At 36.4% G+C, this 20,993-nt stretch overlaps 1 protein-coding gene across 1 annotated transcript in view; it reads left to right on the top strand.

Moving 5' to 3' along the window:
* The window catches only part of SLC2A13 (solute carrier family 2 member 13), a 142,332-nt gene that overhangs the window by 61,321 nt on the left and 60,018 nt on the right, over positions 1-20,993 (top strand). The window contains exon 4 of the mRNA XM_082279685.1: positions 5,842-5,950. Within this exon, the coding sequence (XP_082135811.1) occupies positions 5,842-5,950 (109 nt within the window). The remainder of the gene's footprint in view (positions 1-5,841; positions 5,951-20,993) is intronic.

Below are 20,993 nucleotides of genomic sequence, written 5' to 3'. Positions count from 1 at the left end.
GTTCATCTAGGCATGGAAAACCTCCTTGCACTACTTAATTCTCTAGAATCTAAGTGGTTATGTCTAATTAGCTTTTATTTGCTTTTAGAGCAGGCTGTCTGGTTAGAATAGAATCATAGAATGGTTTGAGTTGGAAGGAGCTTTAAAGATCATTTAGTTCCAACCCCACTGCCACTGCCAGGGAATCTTCACTAGACCAGGTTGCTCAAAGCCCCATCCAACCTGGCCTTGCACATTTCCAGGGATGGGACATCCACAGCTTCTCTGGTCACCCCATTCCAGTGTCTGACCACCCTCACAGTAAAATATTTCTTCCTAGTATCTAATCTAAATGTCTCCCCTTGTAGTTTAAAACCATTCCTCCTAGTCCTATCGCTATGTGCTCATGCAAAAAATCCCTCTCCCTCTTTTTTTATAAGCTTTTAGATACTGAAAGATTGCAATAACATCTCCCCAGAGTTGTCTCTTCTCTAGGCTGAACAACCCCATCTCTCTTTGCCCGTCTGCAGGAGAGGTGCTCCAGCTCTGATCATCTTAGTGCCATCCTGCTCCTTTGGACCTGCTGTGCTTCAGTATTTGTCTTGTGCTGGGGACCCCAGAGCTGGATACAACACTTCAGGTGGGGTCTCATGAGGGTAGAGTAGAAAGGCAGAATCCCCTCCTTCTCCCTGCTGCCCGCGCTACTTTGGATGCAGCCCGGGACACCTTTGGCTTTCTGGGCTGTGTGCACGTATTGCCAGGTCACATCCAGCTTTTCATCCAGGAGAATCCCAGAGTCCTTCTTGGCAGGGCTGTTCCCAATGAATACTTGCTCCAGTCTGTATGCATACCATTCGATGTTTTTGCTGTAGAAAGCTGAAAAATGCTAAGACTCAGCTGTTAGGCAAGCTGACAGTCATTTTTCCTTCTTGGGTGATGGGGATCTGTGCTGTAAAAAAAAAAAGGAAAAAAATCTCAAACTTTCTCAAAGGGTTAAGAAACTATATGAGGTAGGAAGTTTCTTCTAGTGCTGGGAGTAGTTCTTCCAGTGTTACTGGAAGCATTATAAGATGGTGAGGAAGAGCATGGTACTTAAGTAAAATTGTTTTGTATCTTCACAGGATAATAATGCAGTTTTGATCTTAAAGCTGATTCTATTTTCATTTGATTTGTTAAATTTTACAGAAAGGAAAAATGAATGAAGTTGATACTTTAAGAAAATAATATAATAGGCAAGGGGAGGAAAAGGATGCTTGTTTTAGTACATTATTCATACACAGGAAATAGTAGTGCTTTAGGGGAGGAGTCCTAGGTGAAGGAAGATTCTGCAGGAAAAGTTCTGCAGGTGATGCAGAGAAAGCTGTACTAGAAGCTGTCATTTTGTAAGGAAAGGAAAAACAGAAATGATTCCCATGGGTGTCCTCTGTTACTGAGATCACCAGCCCAAACTTTCTTTTTTTGGCCCCTGCTGAAGACCAGTTCCTTGAAGATTTATCTGAGTGGAAGGGAGGGCATTAGAACAAGAAAGATCCAGAAAACTAATCTGAATCTTGAGATTAATTGATGCTAAACTGATAAGTGACTGTCCTGTTGCTTGGCTAAACCTGCCTTTTTGGAAACAATCCTCTACGCAAGAGCACAAATTGCTGGCAGGAGCCCTATATGGTTTTAAGCTGTTGCTACAAGCTGTTACCTAGATTAGCTGGCAAAAGAATGTTTGAACCTGCAAATGACTTTGGCAGAGCCCAGTCTCTAACCATAGTTTCCTGGCTGTGAAATTTGTCCAGTTATTTTACCAATAATTTGAGAGATGGGGAATCACAAATTTTCCAAGCACCAGATGTCTGCCTTCATTTGCTGTGGGATTTTTAGGTTGGCTTTATGTCTATCCTACAAAATTTTCATTTTCCCAGAAGTAAATGCAGTTTATTTTTGGAAGGCGGTATTAAGACTTCATTAATACCCATTTTTCTGCTTTTTAGCTTCCATTATATACTCCTTTTAGAGCTAGGGGTTCTGTTATGTTGCCTTTGAAAATTAGCTCATCTTTTAGTTGGTTGTGGATCATACCCAAGCTCCTATGATTGCCATACAATCCCTTTTGCTCATACAGATGAAAATCAAAATGCCTTATCAGGTGATTAATAATTTCTGAGCCTAACTTGTGGGTTATGCCTAGTAACAAGGATAACTGCGAAATATAGGAAGCTGGCATTAAAAGTTTCAGATAACCAGTCATAAAATGTAATGTTTGGAGAACTGTTTCACTTTCAGAAGTAATGTTTTTACAAGAACAGCTTCTCCTCCCCTGTTTAGCACAGTGTAACCTAGTAAGTTTTTTTTTGGATGTGAAGCCAAACTTCCAAATTCTATTTTTGCTTTTTGCTTATAAGGGTGAATGTCTATTTTGGTAGACAGTTTAGATTAAGCTACAAAATATCTACTTGGATCACAGCAATCCACTTTGTGTATCACCACTTCAAGTAATGTCACCTTCAGCAGTATCCTTGTTTTTCCATTGCTCTTTATCTTGTGTTGTCATTTTGCATAGAGCAAGCTCCAGCTGCCCTTTACTGTAGCATGTTTTGAACCCTTGTAAACATTGTGTTAAAGAAATTTACTTCAGTTAAAGTAATTATCAGAAACAGCAGCACAAAAAGTCCAACCAGATCTATTCTCATTAAATTCATCAAGACATTAGGAGGTCTCATGGTTCTGACTTAATTTTTTTTCATAGATTAGAAGAAGGAAAACAAACATATTGGTGTTTTTTCAAGTTCAGATGAAGTGATTCTGATGCAGGAATATGTCTAAATCTCTTAGATAAGAAGAAAACAACAAAAATTAAGGTAGAAGTATCACTGAAAAAAATTGTCATTTTGGAGATAAATACCTTTTTTGTCCTTTGTAAAAATTGCAAAATTTTTTTTTTTCTGTGATGTATGTTTAAATTATCTGTTTTCCTCTACTTCTATGAGCAATTAAGTTGTTCCATTTTTTAAAGGTGTAAGGGTTTTTATTGTTTATCTATTGTCATAACTAACAGCATATTTAAGGGTTATCAGAAACTACTGAAGTACCATTTTATTTTTCAGATTTATTTTCAGAAGAAAAATGTATTTAATTCTGAAAATTTGTTTTGGTTTTCATTTTTTGCTTTAAACTAATTTTCTGTTCTTAAAATCCATATTTTGGCTAGAGTTGTTTGTTTTTAAGAACATGTTAACGTATTAACTCAACAATATGGATTGAAGGATTGCTGATAAGAAAATGCAAATATAGTATAGCTAGTTTCAGAGCTAGATAGTTTTAATAAGAAGTTTCACACTCATTTCCTGTTTTAAAACCAGTCAGCTCACAGTCGAAGTCCTTTGGGCTTTTTAGTTGAGTTTGTAAGCTCCTTTAATATAGAGATTAGCAGTTTCTTTATTTCTTTCATTCTGTTTATTGGTTTGTAAACCTGAAGGCTGTGAATTTTATGAAAGAAAATCCTTTAATTTTGTGTTTGCCTATTGATATGTGGTGGTTGCCGTGGTGCATATTTGGAGTGAAACTTTTTAAACACTGACTTGAATGAGTATGATAATTTTTAGCATAGCTTTTCTGATACAATTAATCAGAAATCTGAAAAACTCCAAGTACTTACTGAATTTAGCTCACTGAATGTTCTAAAGGTCTAAAGTGTAAATTTCTGACATAAAGGTCTAAATTTCACTATGTAGTTTTAAGATTTCTGCATGGCTGCACTTCAGATGCACAAACGGATTTGTGTGATGGAGTTTTGTTGAGACGTCACGACTCCTTCTGAGTTGCAAACCATTGTCTGAGAACAGCTGCTTTAATTTCTCACTATTCATTTAGTGCCTTATTCCCAATTGTTTTGTACAATGCCATATTGTGAATAAAGTTTTATAAACTTCTATCAAATAGCTGAGTGGATCAGGAATTATTAAAAACCTTGCATCAGTTCCTTAGGACATTTCGGCCTCCTTTCCTAACAGTCCCTGCTGTAGAGTTCCCGCTTATTCAATGAACAGGATCATTGATAGTGGACTTCAAGATGTAGGTTGTCTAAAATGTCCCTTGAAGATAAAGAGATTTTGAACTTAGTTAAGGACCTTATACAAAATTTATGAAGAATAGAAGATCTCTTGTAGCTGTTTAGCAGCCTGGCTTTACAGCAGATGCTGCAGAATCAGTTGCCAGATAAGGTTTTTAAGTCCAAAGCCTCCATGTTCAGGTGTAGCGCAGAGTCTGAGAACCTTAGGGCTGTTGTTTGAGAGTTAAACTTTGTGGGTACATTTATTAGTAAAACTTTTTTATTTGTGAAATTTGAGCTCTGGACTCCTCCTAGCTAGCAGCAAGTGCTGGCTTCGTTGTTTTTCCACTGACTTTGAGTATGGAACCCTTGTCAGCCCAATGATGGCATGTGTCTTGCCTGAGACTATCTTACGAGATCTGTGGATTGACTTTTTCTGTCACTTGATTTCGTTGGAGACTTTTCAAAGTAATGATGTAGCTAAGTGGCAGGACATGTGGGACTGTGTACTGTCTGAATGTTAGAGTTACTTGGAAACCAGCTAGAAAATGTGTCAGGCTGTTTTCTGCTATTAATATTAAAGAAATGAAGTTAAATGATGATACAATTGAGATATGAATTAGAAATACCATAATTTTAAATGAAAATAGGTTTTTCTTAGGCAGGTCTGATTATCTTTCAATGAAGAGAATATTATGTAAACCCCCTTTTTGAGTCCAACTCTTGAAACTCTTCATAGCTTGCCAGCTTTCTGAAGCTGAAATTCTGCATGTGAATTGCTTTTCTAACAGACTCATATAGGCTTTTTTACTGAATCAGTACTTAAAATATTTTCTGTATGTTCAGGAAAGACTTTGAAAATACAAAAATGTAGACCCTCTTTACCTCTCTCTTTTTCTTTTTCCTTTGATGGCAACTGTTTTGGCTTATTCATATTGTGATTAGATGTTCTGAGTGAGTATACTAGATGTGACAATATGTATAAAGCATAGAAATTTCACCAGAGTATACTGGTGAAGAAGAGCTAAAAGCACTACTCTGGGCAGAGACAAGTTCAAGTAAATACTGGAGTTATGGATTTTGAATTTTTGCCTATTATCCCATAGCTTTCTGTATTCCTTTTTTTTTTTAAGAGGATACTTTGAAAGTCTTAGAGAATAAAACTTTCTCTGTTGGCCAGAAATTTTCGTGTGTTTTTTTCTTCATTGATAAACCGTGTTCTGCATCTTAAATGCAGCCTCATGCCATTGCTACCAAAGGTATGGAATAAATGTAATTAATTTCTGCTCCCTCTGCTGGTCTTAGAGCTGTGCAGAGTAGATCTATCCTGTACCTTCAAAGTACCCACACTTGCAACTGATTTGTGGAAATCAGATCTTTTGGAGACTAAGGAGAAAACTTTATCTCCAATATCCAGATCTGAGCAGTGAGTAGTAGCATTTCTGAAATAACCTTCCAATAAGAATGGAAGCTTTTAGAAAGGAAACAACAGTGATATTTTGTGGTAACTTTTGAGTACATTCAATTGCAGCTGATATGCAATCTGTTAGTATGATATAAGGAGAGCTGTACGTTTGACACCAGTAGTAGATACTGTAGAAAACTGGTTTCATTTTTTTGCTTGGGCTTCCTGAAAATCCTCTTTGTAGTACAGTGCAGAAAAGCAGAACTGAAATGACCAAATTGTTCAAAAATGATTGAAATTATCCAAGTTTGTTTGAAACTAAGGTGCAAAGTCTGCTATGCCTGGCAACATTGTCTTGATAGCGATCACTTAAGAACTATTATGTATTCTTTTGTTGTTGTCTTGTTTTTTTTTTAAGCTGGACCTGTGATCTGCAGAATGCTAACATACCCTCCAACTCGAAGAGCCTTAATTGTGGGTTGTGGTCTGCAAATGTTTCAACAACTGTCAGGGATTAACACCGTCATGTATGTATTTCCCAATTGCTTCTTTTTATAAAGTGTTAGAAAAAAATCAATTAGACCATTAGCAGTTATAGATGGTCTTCTGGACAAAGTCTGAAGGATGAAAAATTGAGTTTGAGAGCTGGAATGCTGGTTTGAAATCCAGATGTTGACACATTTGGCATCACAGAAAATTGATACAAGATGATGTTAGTATAGGGGTAAACATTTATATAGACATGAGAATGCAAACTGTATTCTGCGAGATGCATTATTGTGTTAGGGTTTATGGTCAAAGCTGTGTATGTCTGGACAAGAAAGCACATTTATGGTTTGAATTTGTGTGCAAATAGATCACAATAAGATGAGGGTTAGACTAACCATGTTAATGAGGTGGAACATTACTGTGAAGTGCTAAAGGATGCTGAGGAAGAAACATTTCCTGCTTTTACATGGTTTTGTTATGTGTATGAAGACTCAGTAAATGTGGAAGTGAAGAATGATGTATTGTGTTTTCTGACAAGCTGTCAGCTCACAACAGGAATAGCTCTTGACAAATGTGCAATGTGCAGAACCTTGTTTAAGATGAAATTATTGTTGGGCTGCCCTACAGGACTAATCATAATGAATATGGTTGCCGTATTGTTTTAAGAGCAAATATAAAATATGTTGTCATAACATTTTACAGAGAAAACTATGCCTAAGGGAGCATGCTTTTTAGGAAATTGTTAAAAGGAGCAGCTAAAATGATAAGGCTTTTAGTGGTATCAAGAGCTACCATATTAAATGTTAGAGTAAACACTACCATCTGTCATTCTGGAAGAAAAAGTCCCCCAGACTCAGTATTACTAAACTGCAGAGGAGGGAAATCTGTAACAGGTAAACAAAGACTTCATAAAGTAGAAGTTGTAACCCAATGTGGGAGACACTTGGACACAAACCCGGTAAGTTATGTATGAAAGCTGGAAGACAGGCCCAGAAAGAGCTTTGATAAATTCTTCAGACACATCAGAAACAACAGACCCAGTAGTCTCCAGGCCCAGTAGGGATCAAGATGTTGAGAGTACACTAGCAGGAGATAAGTGTTTAGCACCAAATCTCACAAAGACTCTTTTTGCATTTGTGTTAATTATAGAGGGTATATGAAGCTTTTTGCACTAGAGCTTACTTAACATGTCTCAGGTGGTCTGCTTGATGCTCAGGTATTATGGGAAGAACTTTGCTGATTAAAATGAAAAAATACTAAATTACTCAAAATTACTAAATATTATTAAATTACTAAATACACTCAACAGGTCTGGAGTAAATTGCATACATAATTACTGAATTTGGAAATGTAGCATAATTTACATGAAGCTACAGCCCAGAAAGTTCTATTTCTGTCTTTATAAAAATTAATTAAAACTTCATAGAATCAAATAAGATGTGTGTTTATAAATATGAAAAATGAACATGTATATGTAGAATATAAAATAACAAAGAAGAGCCAACATGATTGTTGTATACAGATGGTAGCTAGCTTGGATGTGAGTTCATGGTCATGTTAGAGCTGTAAATCCCACATGAACTAACTATCCTAAGCAACCATGACGGCTGCAGCCAAAGTTTCTGGAAGAATCATACAGTCACAAAAGTAAGTGAGAAGTCCTGTCAGGTATATAACTATTTAAGATAGGAAAATAAAAGGATGAGAATAGAAGATCAGTTATCACAAACCAAGAATAGACTCCTACAAGGATCTATATGAAGATCTTTGCCGCTTTAATAAATCTGTGAAAGCGGCTAAGTAACAAAATAACAGCTTGTATTCATACAGCATTCACAATATAAAGATCCCCCAAATCTGTGAACATGAAGAGTTGTGGGAAGATAATGCAGGATAACAAATCAGTGGAATGGCAAGTGCATTAACTATACAGTGTTATTCAATAATGCCTGCAGGAGGGAACTGGGTAACTAACATGCATGACAGTCTAAATTGTTACTACTCAAAAAAGAGTGCTTTCAGTTGCATTGTAGTTCTGTACAAACATCATGACGACATCCATGGCCAATCTGGAATAGTACAAACAGTTGCAGATGTCCATTCATTTAATAAGAACAAACCAGGTTATGTGTGGGGAAAGAGATACCTCTGTTTGAACAGGATGATTAGAACTCTGCAGCTTGGAAAAGAAATGAGGTCAGAAGAAATCCAAGAGGTATATAAAGCTACTAATGTTATGGAGAGGATGGGGAGGGCATGATTATTCATCATTTCTTCTAACACGTTTTTGATGACTCCTAGCTCTTACCCAGCAGTAGGTTTAAAATAAGCATTTTTTCATGCAACACATAATTACGTATTGGAGCTCATTGCCACAGGATGTTAGAGATGCCAAATGTAGAAATAAGTTTAGAAGTTAATTAGGGAAACTTACATAATAAACATTATTAAAATGTTATGAAATGTGGTGTGCATGCAGTCTCTGGCCAAGGACAGTCATTCTCACAATTTGGTTCTTACTACTTTAGGATGCTTATTAGGCTAGAACGAAAAATTAACAGTTCACAGGGCTTATGACACTGGTAGGTTGACTTTGTTTATTTTAAACTTACTATGTTTTAAAATCTCAAACTCCTTTGTGTGTAGGAGGTTTTACAAATAGTTTGGAATTGACCTAATTTGCTTGTGGATGTGTAGGAGGACAGAATTACAACTATAAAACACGGTTGAATCTTAGCTTTAAAATAATAAAATGCCTATAATAAACACATGAAGGCACTGCTGTTAAAGGACTGGATTGTAAACCATTTGCAAGATCCAGTCTCTTTTAATATTCCAGTGTAACTAAATTTTTAGTTATCAGGTATGCAAGACAAACATTCTCCTGTGAAAGGACATTTTTCAAATACAAATAAGCAGCTGTCTGTTGATGGTTTGCTTATATAGAAGTTGGTGATTGCTTATTAATGTTGTAATCAGATGGTACCTTAAGGAGCTGTCAGATTGTATTTACTCTCTAAGCACTAGTTTTCTCTTCATAATGTTCAGTTGTGTCATTCTGGGATTGCTGTTCTCTTGTGGCAGGCAAGCAGGCATTGGTTATGGTTGGAGGGTCTAGTATTGCGTGGACTTCCCTTCAGTGGTTTCTCAAAAACAGTCATGAAGAGTATTTTAACACTGGATGTTCACTGTGCCTTTGGTGCTACTGTAAATCCTTGTTTATTGGCCCTTTCTAGGCCATAGAAGAAGAGGCCGATGACTCCAACTTGCAGTTGCCTGGCTTTCCGTGGCAGAGAATTTAGCCTCTGGTTGCCCTCTGGCCAGTTAACTCAACATGGCAACATCTATGATGGGCCCTGACTTGCCATAATCTTACGTCTTGAGATTTTCCACTCTTTCTGCTATAAAATAATTTTTTAAATCTTGTGTTTTACTGTAAGAAAGTGAGGCCATCGGAGTACATTTTTGTGTGTCTGAAAAGCTCATTTAAACCCCCATAACCAAATCGCAAAGGGACATGAAAATATAAAGAACAACACAATAGTAGAATGAATTAATACTTCTGCAATTTGTGTATGCTTTACTGAGTAACTTGCCAATTTTAGAAAAGAAAAGCTTGAATCAAAATTACGGGTATTAGAGGAATTTTGCAGGGGTCTAAAAACAGTCACTGAGTGTACCCAGTAGAAGAAGAGATGCTAAAAAGCAAAAATTACCTGCAAGAAACACATGGAGATGGCAATAAAAATCTAGAGCTTCCATGCTTAATAATTCAGTAATCTGGTATAAATTTTCTGGTTAAAAACTGGATATCAGTGGTGAAGCCAATGAGAGCAATGAAGTTCATGTGTGGTTGGAGATGGGGAAAGGAAAACCAGAAGAATTGTGAGAATTGTTGAGGGCTGTGCTCAGCCCTTCTCATTATGCAATAAACTGATCTGGTTTTTGCACAGAAATAGTTTCACATCATATTTGAATCAGCCATGTATGTGTATAACATCCAGCTGTGAGGAACCAGAAACTCATCACGAACAGGATGTTACTGAATTGGTGAGAACAGTATGTGGAGCAACCTCTGCATTGAGGAGGTGGATCTAAAAGAGAAGCAAAATGTAAAAATAGGCTAAGGAGATTGTGACTGTCACAGGAACAAATTTTAGCATGATAAATTTAGTCAGCAAAGGAGTAAAGCTCAGTGACCTATTGCTTTGATTCCTTCTTTTCCCCTAAGAACAAGGGTTTGATGGAGAGCATTGCTGCTGTTTGATGGAGTGCCTGACGCAGATCAAATGTTTCCTTTTTGTCCTGGCTTTTGCCAGATTAACTGACCTGTTAAAGATAAAGTCATACAATTTTAGACAAGCATCTCTCACACTGGTGTGAGCAGGTCTGAAATGGTTTAACTTCTCAGTTTCTTATCATTCTAGTGTTTTCTCATCTCGAAAACAGAAGCTCACTGTTTCAAGCTTGGAGCCCAAATCTGGAGAAAGGCCTTGTGAAGGAAGTTATATTCCAGGGGAGCAGTTACTACAAGTTAGCTTTTTAATAGTAATACATCCCAGAATTTGGTTTAAACAGTGGTGTTAAGATATTTTCAAGCCCAAAGTGGCCCATAGTTAAAACTTGGGGGAAGAGGACCATTTTGAGATAAAACTTGAAATTAATTTTTCCTATCAGTTTCTTAGGGAAAAAAAAAAAGTTTAAAAAAGGAAGATGTTCCATTTTTGGGGGGTTGGGAGGAAGAGGAGAGGACTTCAAGGATTTGAACTATTTCACATTGTATAGTGAAAACCATCAATGGATGCTTTATGTCTATGCTCATGTTTCTGCAGAACAGGACTTCTGAAAACATTTCCAGTAATGTGCAGCCTCGTGGCAGTAAAAAGACCTCCAAAACATGGGGAAGGAAGGCTTTGGAAAAAATCTCAAGTTATCTTGAATACTAGGCAGTAATTTAGCCATAATTGGAGGGAGTTCAGTATTGTCTTGTCAGAATTGCACGTAGGTGGTATGACCTGCGCTGGAGATTCTGCTGCTCTTTGAGAGGTTTGTTGTCTGTTCTCAAGGACTGCCTGTGCCCTCAAGACTATAAATCTGAGATAAGACTGAAGAGACAGCTGTATCATCTTGATTATTCTTACTCTCACAAAACTTTAAGTGGACTCGATGAAAGCCAAACAAAATACTTTGTTCTGCAGTTGAAACACTAAGTTTGATGTGGTGCTGATTTTGTAATTTGCCATTATCTTTTCACATTGTGTTAAAAAATCTTTCTGCCACAGGAAAGTGGTATAATATGTCAACAGGGAGAGCATATGGCCTTCAGCAGTTTTGATAAGTTATTTGCAGGTGTATATGATCTGTTATTACTATTTAATAAAATAGTTTTGTATTTCTGAGATATCTTTGCATCTCCTAAAAATTAAGTGAATCCACATATAAAATGTATTGGGGTTTGGATTTTTCCTCAGATGCTTTTGAGCTCTAACAGTCTTGCTTTTTTAATTTATGCAAGCAAATAAAAGAACTAAAAAAAGGGTGATAAAAAGAAGCATATTTTTTCAGCTGGCAAGAAATAGGGAGGGAAATAAAATACTATATGGAGAAGGAAAAAAGCTCAGAATAATGAGAGAGAAAAAAGAAGCTGGATAAAAGAAGAAAAATACAAAAGAGGACAAGAGGAGGTTATGTAACAAGTAGAACTTGAAGGTTTGAAGATAGGTTAAGAATATTAGAACAATTAATATGAAAAGTGAAAAAATATTGTATTGAATGTTAATGAGAGAATGAAAGAAAATAGGAGTGGGACTAAGAAGAAGCCAGGATACTTCTGGAGTTTAATAGAGGCTAGACAGGAGTTTAATGGAAGCAAAGCACATTTCTTGGCAAGTTTAATCTCCAGGTCTGTTGTGCAGCAATTGCAGAGCTGTAACCCGTGAGCACCTCACGGTAGCCTCAGAACCAAGCTCTTGGTACTTCTGCTTAACATGGGTGTGCAACTGAGTCCCCAGAGGGCTGGTGAAAGGCAAGACTCAGAAACTTGTCTTTAAATTCCAGTTCTTTAACTTCTTTGAAATGAAATATTGAATAGGGAACATAGGGCAATATCTGACATATATGACTGCAGATAAACTTTTCGTTTTTTGAAGCTCATTGAATAAGTACCTACTTTTGTGAATTACAGCTCAAGAAGTAGCAACGTTCTCTACTCTTTCAGCATCAGCAGCCATATCGAGATCTATAATTAATGGCTGAATGTGTTTCCAGGTTATGACAGATTTGTAATGAATAAGCTGGTCATTGAAATGAGATTTTCCTAGAGCATTGGTTGTTGATTTGGATATTGGAAAATAGTTGTTGAGATCTGTAAACAGAAGTTCCACTGGCAAAAAGTAATGGTGATTCACATTTTTCTTGTGATTTGTATTCAAGCATTGACTTTTAATGTTGTATAGGTTTCTATTGTGTTTTCTGGCTGTGCATTTTAAAACAAAATCTGGAAAGTAGCATACTGTATTTAAAAAAAACAACCAAACAAAAACCCCCCAACAAACAAAACAAAACCCCAAGCTGACACAATGCTAAATGTCATCCAAGTTGCCCAGCAGTTGCTGAAGGAGAATATTTTTTATTGTACTCTTGATTTAAATTCAAATTGGGCACAGCAACTCCCAAGCAGACTGCCATGTGGCATTTATTTTTGGATGGCCAGTAACTTGTTGCCTCAGTTTTTCTTGAGTATTCTCAGACCCAACTGGGCTTTAAGTCTGACTGAAGGTGGGACTGTTACATTAATGTTCTTTCCAGATACAAACTTTGTAGTATTGTCAGGATAATTGAGAAGATTTGGTAATTGACAAGTCTAATTTCTCTGATGACTCCATAACATTAAGGTTGCTGCCTGGTTAGGTTTTCATCATTCAGTATTTTCTTGTGGGTAAACTGTCCAGTTTATATCTTACTTTTAGTTTTTACATTTTCCTCTTAGGCTTTAGGAGATGTTTAATAAAACAAAACTAACCTCTGTGTTGCCATGTCCATTTGCTTTTCAGATAATAATCCATTAGAGATTTTTTATTAGGTTTTCATAAAATCTTTCAATAACTTTTTTTTTGAGAAGTGACCCCTTATTTTACCATTTTAGCCTTCCTTCATATTGCAAGATATTTTAGGTAGTACTGTGTGCAAACTCATCATGTAAAACACTTCAGTGGCATATAGGTGCTTTTTATATAGACTGCAGATATTTTTGGAAGAACAACTAAACAGGACCAAACAAAACATTTTGACTAGTCTAGTCAAACACAGTAGGTGAGGCAAGTCTCCTGTTACACTGTCTCTGTTGTATGTGCTATACAGAAATAATGTGATTAACTTGTAACAGCTCTTGAGAGGAATAAATTGTAGTTAATAAGCAAAATCCTTTCATATTAATCACTGTAAAACATTCTGAATGAGAATTTATGGAAACTGCCTGTATCAGTTTCATAGTACTTGAAAAGGAAAATTAAACCCCCTAACTCAGTTTTTTGAAAATTTTGTGTGTTCAGCAACCACTTTTCCATAGGCAGTGTACTGTTATCACAGCTGAACTTGTTTCTTTTAAAAGAGTGCATTGAAAATAAAATATATTAAAAAAACCCCAACTTCAAACATCTGGTGGTCACCAAGTTGTACATATTGGATACAGGTTTATTGTGTAGAAACCAGCTTATACAGTATTTTTTCCAAGGCCTGGAACATAGATGATGATGATGATGAAATTTTAATTATTTTTCCCCCCAGTAAAATGGTAAATCTGAACTGAACAATTAGGTTTGTTTGTGAAAATCTGTCCATTAATTTGAAAAATTATCACACAGTCTGTAGAGAGAAGCAGTGTCTTTGGAACTGTGGCCAAGGCCAAACTCAGATTTGGAGGTGAAAGTGTGGCTTGAAGTACAGAGCCTTAGGCTGGGTGGAAGCAGTTCTTGTTGAGATGGTGGTCGGGTAGTTAACAAAACATGTGAAACTCTTTCATCACATGCTCTCAGCAAGACCCCTGGGCAGTATTTACAGCAGCTGTTAATTGGCAGAGCCAATCCTTTCCCTTCACTCTGCGTTTGCCTTCACCTCCCAGTCAGTGCAGGTCAGGGCGGAGCCTGGCCACAGTTTCTCTGGTCCCTGCCCTGATGATGTTCATTCTTCTCAGTCATTAGTAAATACTGATGTGGGAAGGGAATACCACCTAGTAAGGGGAGTGTGTCTTAGTAAATCTGCTAGGAGGTGGCTGAAACATAAATCTGTTGATGACAGGATGCTAGCTTTATCCATGAATTAAAACCAAACAAGCCAACACAAAATCAGTTGGTTAAGGAACACTGCAGCAGGTCTGAGAAAAAAGAAACAGCTCTTTGTTCCACAGACAGGATGCAGGTGCAGGTAGTAGTGACTTGGTATTCAGAGTCATGGAGAGGAGTGGGGAGAGAAAATAGCTGGGTCATATTGCTGGGCATCTGATATGGCTCTACACCTGTGCAAGAACTAGGAGGAGTAGTTAGGCTTTAGTCTTCGTTTTGGTTTTGTACTTAGCCAATGAAATGCAAGACTGAGTGACTGAGATGGATGTAGGCCCCAGAAAGCAGTTCAGTGAACTTGAACATTTTTAAGGCTAAAGTTTATGTATTGTTTACTGTGTTTTAAGGATAACTCACATGTTTTAGAATTTTTGTTAAAAAATTCAAGTGTTTTTCTTAAATATTCTTGTGTGTGCTTATTGGGTGGCCTACAAAACCCTGAACAGCTTAGGGGTTTAATGATTTAGCTCCAAAGGCTGTAATTTATCAGTTGAAATAATTGTGAGAGGGTAGTTAGGATACAGGTAAGAAACTATATCTGTATTTAAAACAAATCACCTATGCGTCAGTGTCAATAGCACTAAATCCACACTATGACAAATTTCCATTTAAAAATAAAATAAGAAAACAAAGCTGTTTTCTCCTGTTGTGCTGACCTGATAGTGTAAAAGTTAATTTATCAGAGACAGTTTAAAAGTATAGATTTGTAGTTCATCATAAACCAAAGAAATTAAAACTTGAAATTTGGGTTATTTAGCCAATGCCATACATCAATCTTCAAGATTATCTCTCAGGCTGAAGCTTCTCACTGCTAATGCCATTTCTCTGTGCATTTTGTGTTCTTATTCCTTTTGAAATAGAAAAGGAAAATCACAGCTTTATGCCACTTAAAAGCAAAAAAACGATGCAAAACAAAGCAGTGAATCACGATGGAGTAGTTAACTAGATTAAAGCTATAAAATATACATCCTATTTAGGCTGCTTGCCTTGTTGATCAAACTAACCAGAGTTTTTGGAAGATGGTTTTTACAGGTACATCCTTGTCCTACCTGTTGGAGATCAAAGGATAGGTAATTCAGATATAAGAGTTTTAAAGGCTTGAGTATTGGAAGATCAAGGAAGTATTTCAAGATGCTCTATAATGGGACTAATGGGATGAAATAAAGTAAAATCTAAAATGGTTATGGGAACATAGTTCAGTGCTTAGAGGTACTAGATTGAGTGTCATGAGGGAAGTAGGAAACAATCATAGTTTCTAATTGCTTGAACTGTTACACAATAGAGAAAGTATTAAAACAACATGGTTGGGGGTTTTGGTGTTGAAATTAGTAGATATACAATAGCAGTAAGTTTAAAAGTGAAGACTAATTTCCTTTAAATTAAACTTTTATATCCCACGTCTTCTGATAATTCTCATAATCTGTCCATTTATTGTTAAAAAAGTAGAAAACTAAACACAGCTCCCACCTAAAACCTAGGAAAACTTAAAAAATCCTAGACTGCCAAAACCATTAAATTATATGGAGGTGGATGTTTATTTGCATTATATTTTTCATCAGGTTAAAAAATAAACAATGACAAAACCTGAAATTGCAGAGGAGGCAGGTTTGGGATGCTGATGTGAGGTATTGTAATGGGCTCCTGACTATAGGCTGTCATTCTATTTTGAAGCACTGGATTTTTTTTTTCATTTCATAAATATTTTAAGTATTAGTGTTTTCCTTATTTGTCAGATGCTGAACATCTGCTTAGTTGTGGGAGTTTTGTGTTGTTTGGGGTTTTTTTTTATTTGTTGGGTTTTTTCCCCCAAATCTGGACCTTTAAATTAATAAGTTGAATGACCACATGAAATATTTTTCTTATTTACTGTCTTTTTTGAGGTCTATCTTGGGTTATTGGTTAGAAGAATATATACTAAAGAATGGACTAGCATGAATAAAAGTAAACCTCATGGTGTGACAGCTGCAAATGATTTGCCACAGTCTGGACCCATCTGCTGATGGTTTGGTTAATTACTTTTAAAATGTTGCAGATGTATTAAAAAGGATTCTTCTGTGTATTAACTGATACTAAAATTAAAAAAAAAACCAAAAACCAAAAACCCAAGTTAAAGGCCTTTAATAAATTGGCATTTTTCAGTGTAATGCTTTCACAGAAATAAACTCCCTATAAGTTTTGTGTTGACTGTTAATAATACAAAGGTTTGTAATATCTTGATTTGGAAATCAATGTTTATTTTTATAACATGTTCAAAAACACATAGTGAAAGAGCTGTATAGGAGTTAACACACCAAATTACGTTATTAGAAATCCTGCTATCTATCTTCTCATTTGGAACATGTTTTATTTTTAATGTAGCCTGATCAGCAGGGACGATGTGCACCAGTGCACAACTTTACCCCCAGTTTTTCATGAATGAAATCTTCAGTGGAAAACCAGTCAGAAGGTTGGACATTTGTATTAAAACATTGAAAATCAACTCACAGACTTGCTGATTGTACTCTTTGTTTTGTCTTGTTTTACCTTACTGTGGTTTTCTTAATGGTGAGTGATAAAATCTGTTCCTATAGTTCTTCAGGCTGTGAAAGCATATTTAAAGAAGGACTGCCACTTGGAGGTAACTCAAAAACAAAGTTTTTATTGTTAAAAGTTAAATAAAAGTATTTATTTAAAGAAGAAATATATTCGAACCAGTATTTTCTAATGTTTCTCTTGATGTTATTGAAGTGTTTGTGTATTTAATAGAATTTTTTCCACATTTTTCTGCTTTTGATTTTTATTCTCTCTTTTGCCTGTAGTGAAGTCATACCACTGTTTGATTTCTATCTGTTGCCTTGGTAATAACTTTCAGGTCACCAATCCAGTGTTAATTTCACTGCAGGGCCATGCAGGAAGAATTGTGTGAAAATGGCTTTGCCTTACATGTAGTACATACACAGTGTAGCTGTTAAGTCGGATAAATGCATCTCATTCAGTTTGTTCATATGTAAAGCCAAGTAATGAAATTAAGTCAGAGCAGTGATGCTGTTTTTAAATCATTCATGAATGATCGCTGGAGGAAGTTCCCTAAATAGCACCACTGGCTTGTTTGTTTTATGTGTTATTTGCCTAAACAGCTCCTGGAGCACAGTTTGGTCTCAACAGTTTCTCTTCTGTTAAACATTTCTAATAATCTTGTAAAAATTCCTTTTTTATGCAACTGTTAATGTTTAATATGCATCATTCTGTTGAACTGTACATTTTTGTCTCTAGCATTTATTTTGAGACCTAGCAGGAAATCAGATACCAATCAATTACCAATTTTTTTTTTCTATGAAGCACAATAGGATAGTAAGGGGAGGGCTTTGTGTAGTGGGTTTGCTCCCTTTGGAAAACCTAGAGGGCACATACTATTCAGATATTGGACTGTATTTGTAGCAATAAGGAAGTGTCTTCTTCCTAGGTGAAAGACAAGGAATACAGAAATGTGAAACAATTCAAAGCTCACAATGTAATCAATCTTGAGAAGACACAAAATTAAAGTGTAAAAGGTCACCTGGTTAGGTGCTGCCTGATACAACAACATGAACAACCTTAGTGAAATACATTACTGATGCCATTCAAACGCAGAGTAAGAGATATGATGCCCTTTAGATCTGTTTATTCACCTTTACTTTAAGGGCGTAGGAACCGGTTCTGTAAATTGGATTCTTTGGAGTCTGTCAATAAGAGTTAAGCTGCCGCAGGCTAGTCAATATGCCTTGTGCCACAGAGTTGGAGACACCAAAAAAAAAAAAGTTGAAAGGTTATGTGCATTGCAAAGATTGGGTATAAATGAAAATAGTCCAGAAATGAACCATAAATAAAACATGGCGGCATCTAAAAGCTAATCCAGACCTTGTTACTGTGAGCAGTCTGCAAAACAAAGATATTGCTGTGGTGAAAATAGGCCATGCAGAAGGTGTGATATGAAGCACAGTCACCAAATCAAAAGAAAATAAGAAATCACTGATGAAACTCTTAATTCCTCAGTGTGGTGAGAAGGAATAATATCTGTAAGGCCAGTGAGGAGGAGAGTCCAGGGAGGGAGGGGGATATCAGGATGGGGGAACTAAACAGCACTTGAATTCTCATCTTTTGGAGGAGCTGGTTCTTTCCTGGAGTGTCTTCCAGAAGTCAGTGGTGTCAGAGCTGGAGGGGTACGAGTTGATTCTAAGCCTCTGCAGGTGAGAGGGGTCTCCCTTATGACTGCTTAAAATGTTAGGGGATTTTTTTCTCCAGAGTTCTAACAAGTCTATGAGAGGTAATAATACTTCAGAGAATGATTTTGAAACATTTTTATGAAAGAGTAAAATCCTCTTGTGATATTTTATTACTTTTTAATAGTAACTTGTATACTGCACTCGCCCAAAGCATGTTTTACAGACATCTTGAAAAAGAAAAAGGATGTGAGACCGGATTATTATCAGCAAAATTTCATATGTTTCATAAGGGAGAAGTGGAACAGGGATATACTGGACTGCTGATTAAAATTTCTGCTTGCTGGAGGCCCCTTTCTCACTTAGACTTGAATCTTTTGGTCAGTTATGAATGGAAGAGGCTTTTCTTTTAGAAGAAACAGGGAGAGCCCTATTAGAAGCCAGGGGAGGAAAAAAAAGCACAGCAAAACCAAGCAGTTAAGACAATTTGGGCTTTCTTCATCTACTCCTTCGTCTTACTTCCTCAGTTATATAATTTCTCTTGTATGTTTATAGACTGGGGAAGGAGAAGAGAAAACGAGCAGTTAAACTTTAATGTTTTCAACTTCAGGTTCTTTAAAGAATAGATTTAAATGAAAGTACTGAAATTGGTTCTTGAAAACAAAAGTGGACAAAAGCTAAAGCCTTCTGTTACTAAAGGAATATTTATTGCCCCTGCATATTGGTGAGAGAGGGAAGCAGGTGAAAGTACTGGGGAAAGTCCTGAAGGACTTTGGTGCTGTAAGGAACATGTTGGCATGAAAGGAATCAGAGAAGATCTCGCTAAAACTTGGATCAATTTGGCTGTTTTTAAACAAAGTTTTGAATGTAACCTTTTAAAACCTCCTTCTTTGAGCCCTTAATGAAAGTAAGAACTGAAACTGTGTAACCACAATGCAGTACAGATGATAGATGAATTTGGTCCAGATGAGATACAAACTAAAAGAAATCTTAGCACTGCACTGAGCCAGCAGGTCTGTCCCATTTGCACGTGAATGAGGGAAGAAAGGGGAGTTTATTAGAATGAGAAGTGTAAATTATGCTTGTTAGTGATGGCATATTCCAGGAATTTTAGGTTTTTCAACCATCTTAATATTTGAGAACCAAGTTTAAATTTTGTTTCAGATTGTCACACATGCCTATAATGTCACTAATTTACAGTGGAAATAAAAGACAAGATACAGCTCATATTTTTTTCTGGTGCATGTAGGAATGGAGAGTGACTTATTAGTGAAATAGAACAGCTCTCAAGGGAAAAACCTACTCATTCCAAGTAATCTTTCTTCCTTTTCTATTTCATATAATAGTAGAGAAATAATAATTGTGTTATCACATTTGTGGTTTGAATATTGTCAAATATATTACAGTAGTCCTCTCTATCTTACATGCTTTATTAGAGTTTTGAGTAAGTAAAATTAGTCAGGCTTAGCTCATTGTATTTTTTAGGGCATATAGTCCTATTTTAAATATTTATATCTTACTGCAAAGCCCAAATTTTTGATTTTTGTCACATTGTGGTAAACTAACTCAAGCACTGCCATATTCTGAGCAGAGACAGAATCAGGATGTATCACAGTTAAAGAAAAAAACCAAACCACCCTCCCCCTCCCCCCCCCCCCCCAAATATATATGTGTCATAATTAACTGCACTGAGACCTGGAACACAGCATCTGCAAGATCTGCAAGATACTGGTCAGATCTCCACAGGTGTTTGTATCTCACTATTTATTGATTTATCATATTTTTTAATTTAAAACAGCTAGAAAATAATTTAAACACATGCCCATATTGCCAAATTCCTTCTCCTTTGCAAACTCTGGTCTGGTCACCTCCTCTTTAAGCATTTCTGCAGAAGATTCTGCTGCCCTACTGTGTCTTCAGTTATGCTTGAGCAGCTCCAGTGACTTTTCCTTGCATAGATGTAAATGATGCCACCATCTCTGCAAACTGTTCAATGCAGAAATGCACATAACCAGGCAATAAATATGGGTAAGCAGTTTGAGATTGTGGACTTCTGCCCAGTTTTGGAAATCTTAATTCCCTTAATAGTGCAATATGCTACTGCAGACAACTGGTGTTAGAGGAAGACTAGGCAATGCTAGGGAGGGAAATTTTAAAAAGGAAGTACAGAAAGAAGAAAAACAGCTGGGATGAACAGTGCTTTAAAATGTCCTGTAAAGGTACTGACAATAAAAGAAATTAATTCTATGGTTAGGAGCTTGGCTCAATTGCCCATCCTCTCAGCAGAATCTAAGAGCCCTGCCTAGGTTTTTTGCTTTTTGAAAATTGGGCAAGTAGCTCTTGGACAGCCATGACCACACTTGAGCCCTCGTTTTTGCTATGTCTTCTTAGGATATGCTGAAGCAAATGGTTATGTAAAGAAAAAGATGATTTTTTTTTTTTTTTTTGCAGGTTGCTCTAAATGCTGTGCTTATTCTATTGACCATATAGTAAAATAATTTTTTTTTTGTTTTTCCGGGGAAATGTTATTCCTGAAACTTGTTTAGTCAAGGGACATATGAAACCAG

This window comes from Coloeus monedula (genome assembly GCF_965178545.1).
Source record: "Coloeus monedula genome assembly, chromosome: 4".
In the NCBI taxonomy this organism is placed as follows: Eukaryota; Metazoa; Chordata; class Aves; order Passeriformes; family Corvidae; genus Coloeus; species Coloeus monedula.
This window is presented reverse-complemented; position numbering and strand designations above follow the sequence as displayed.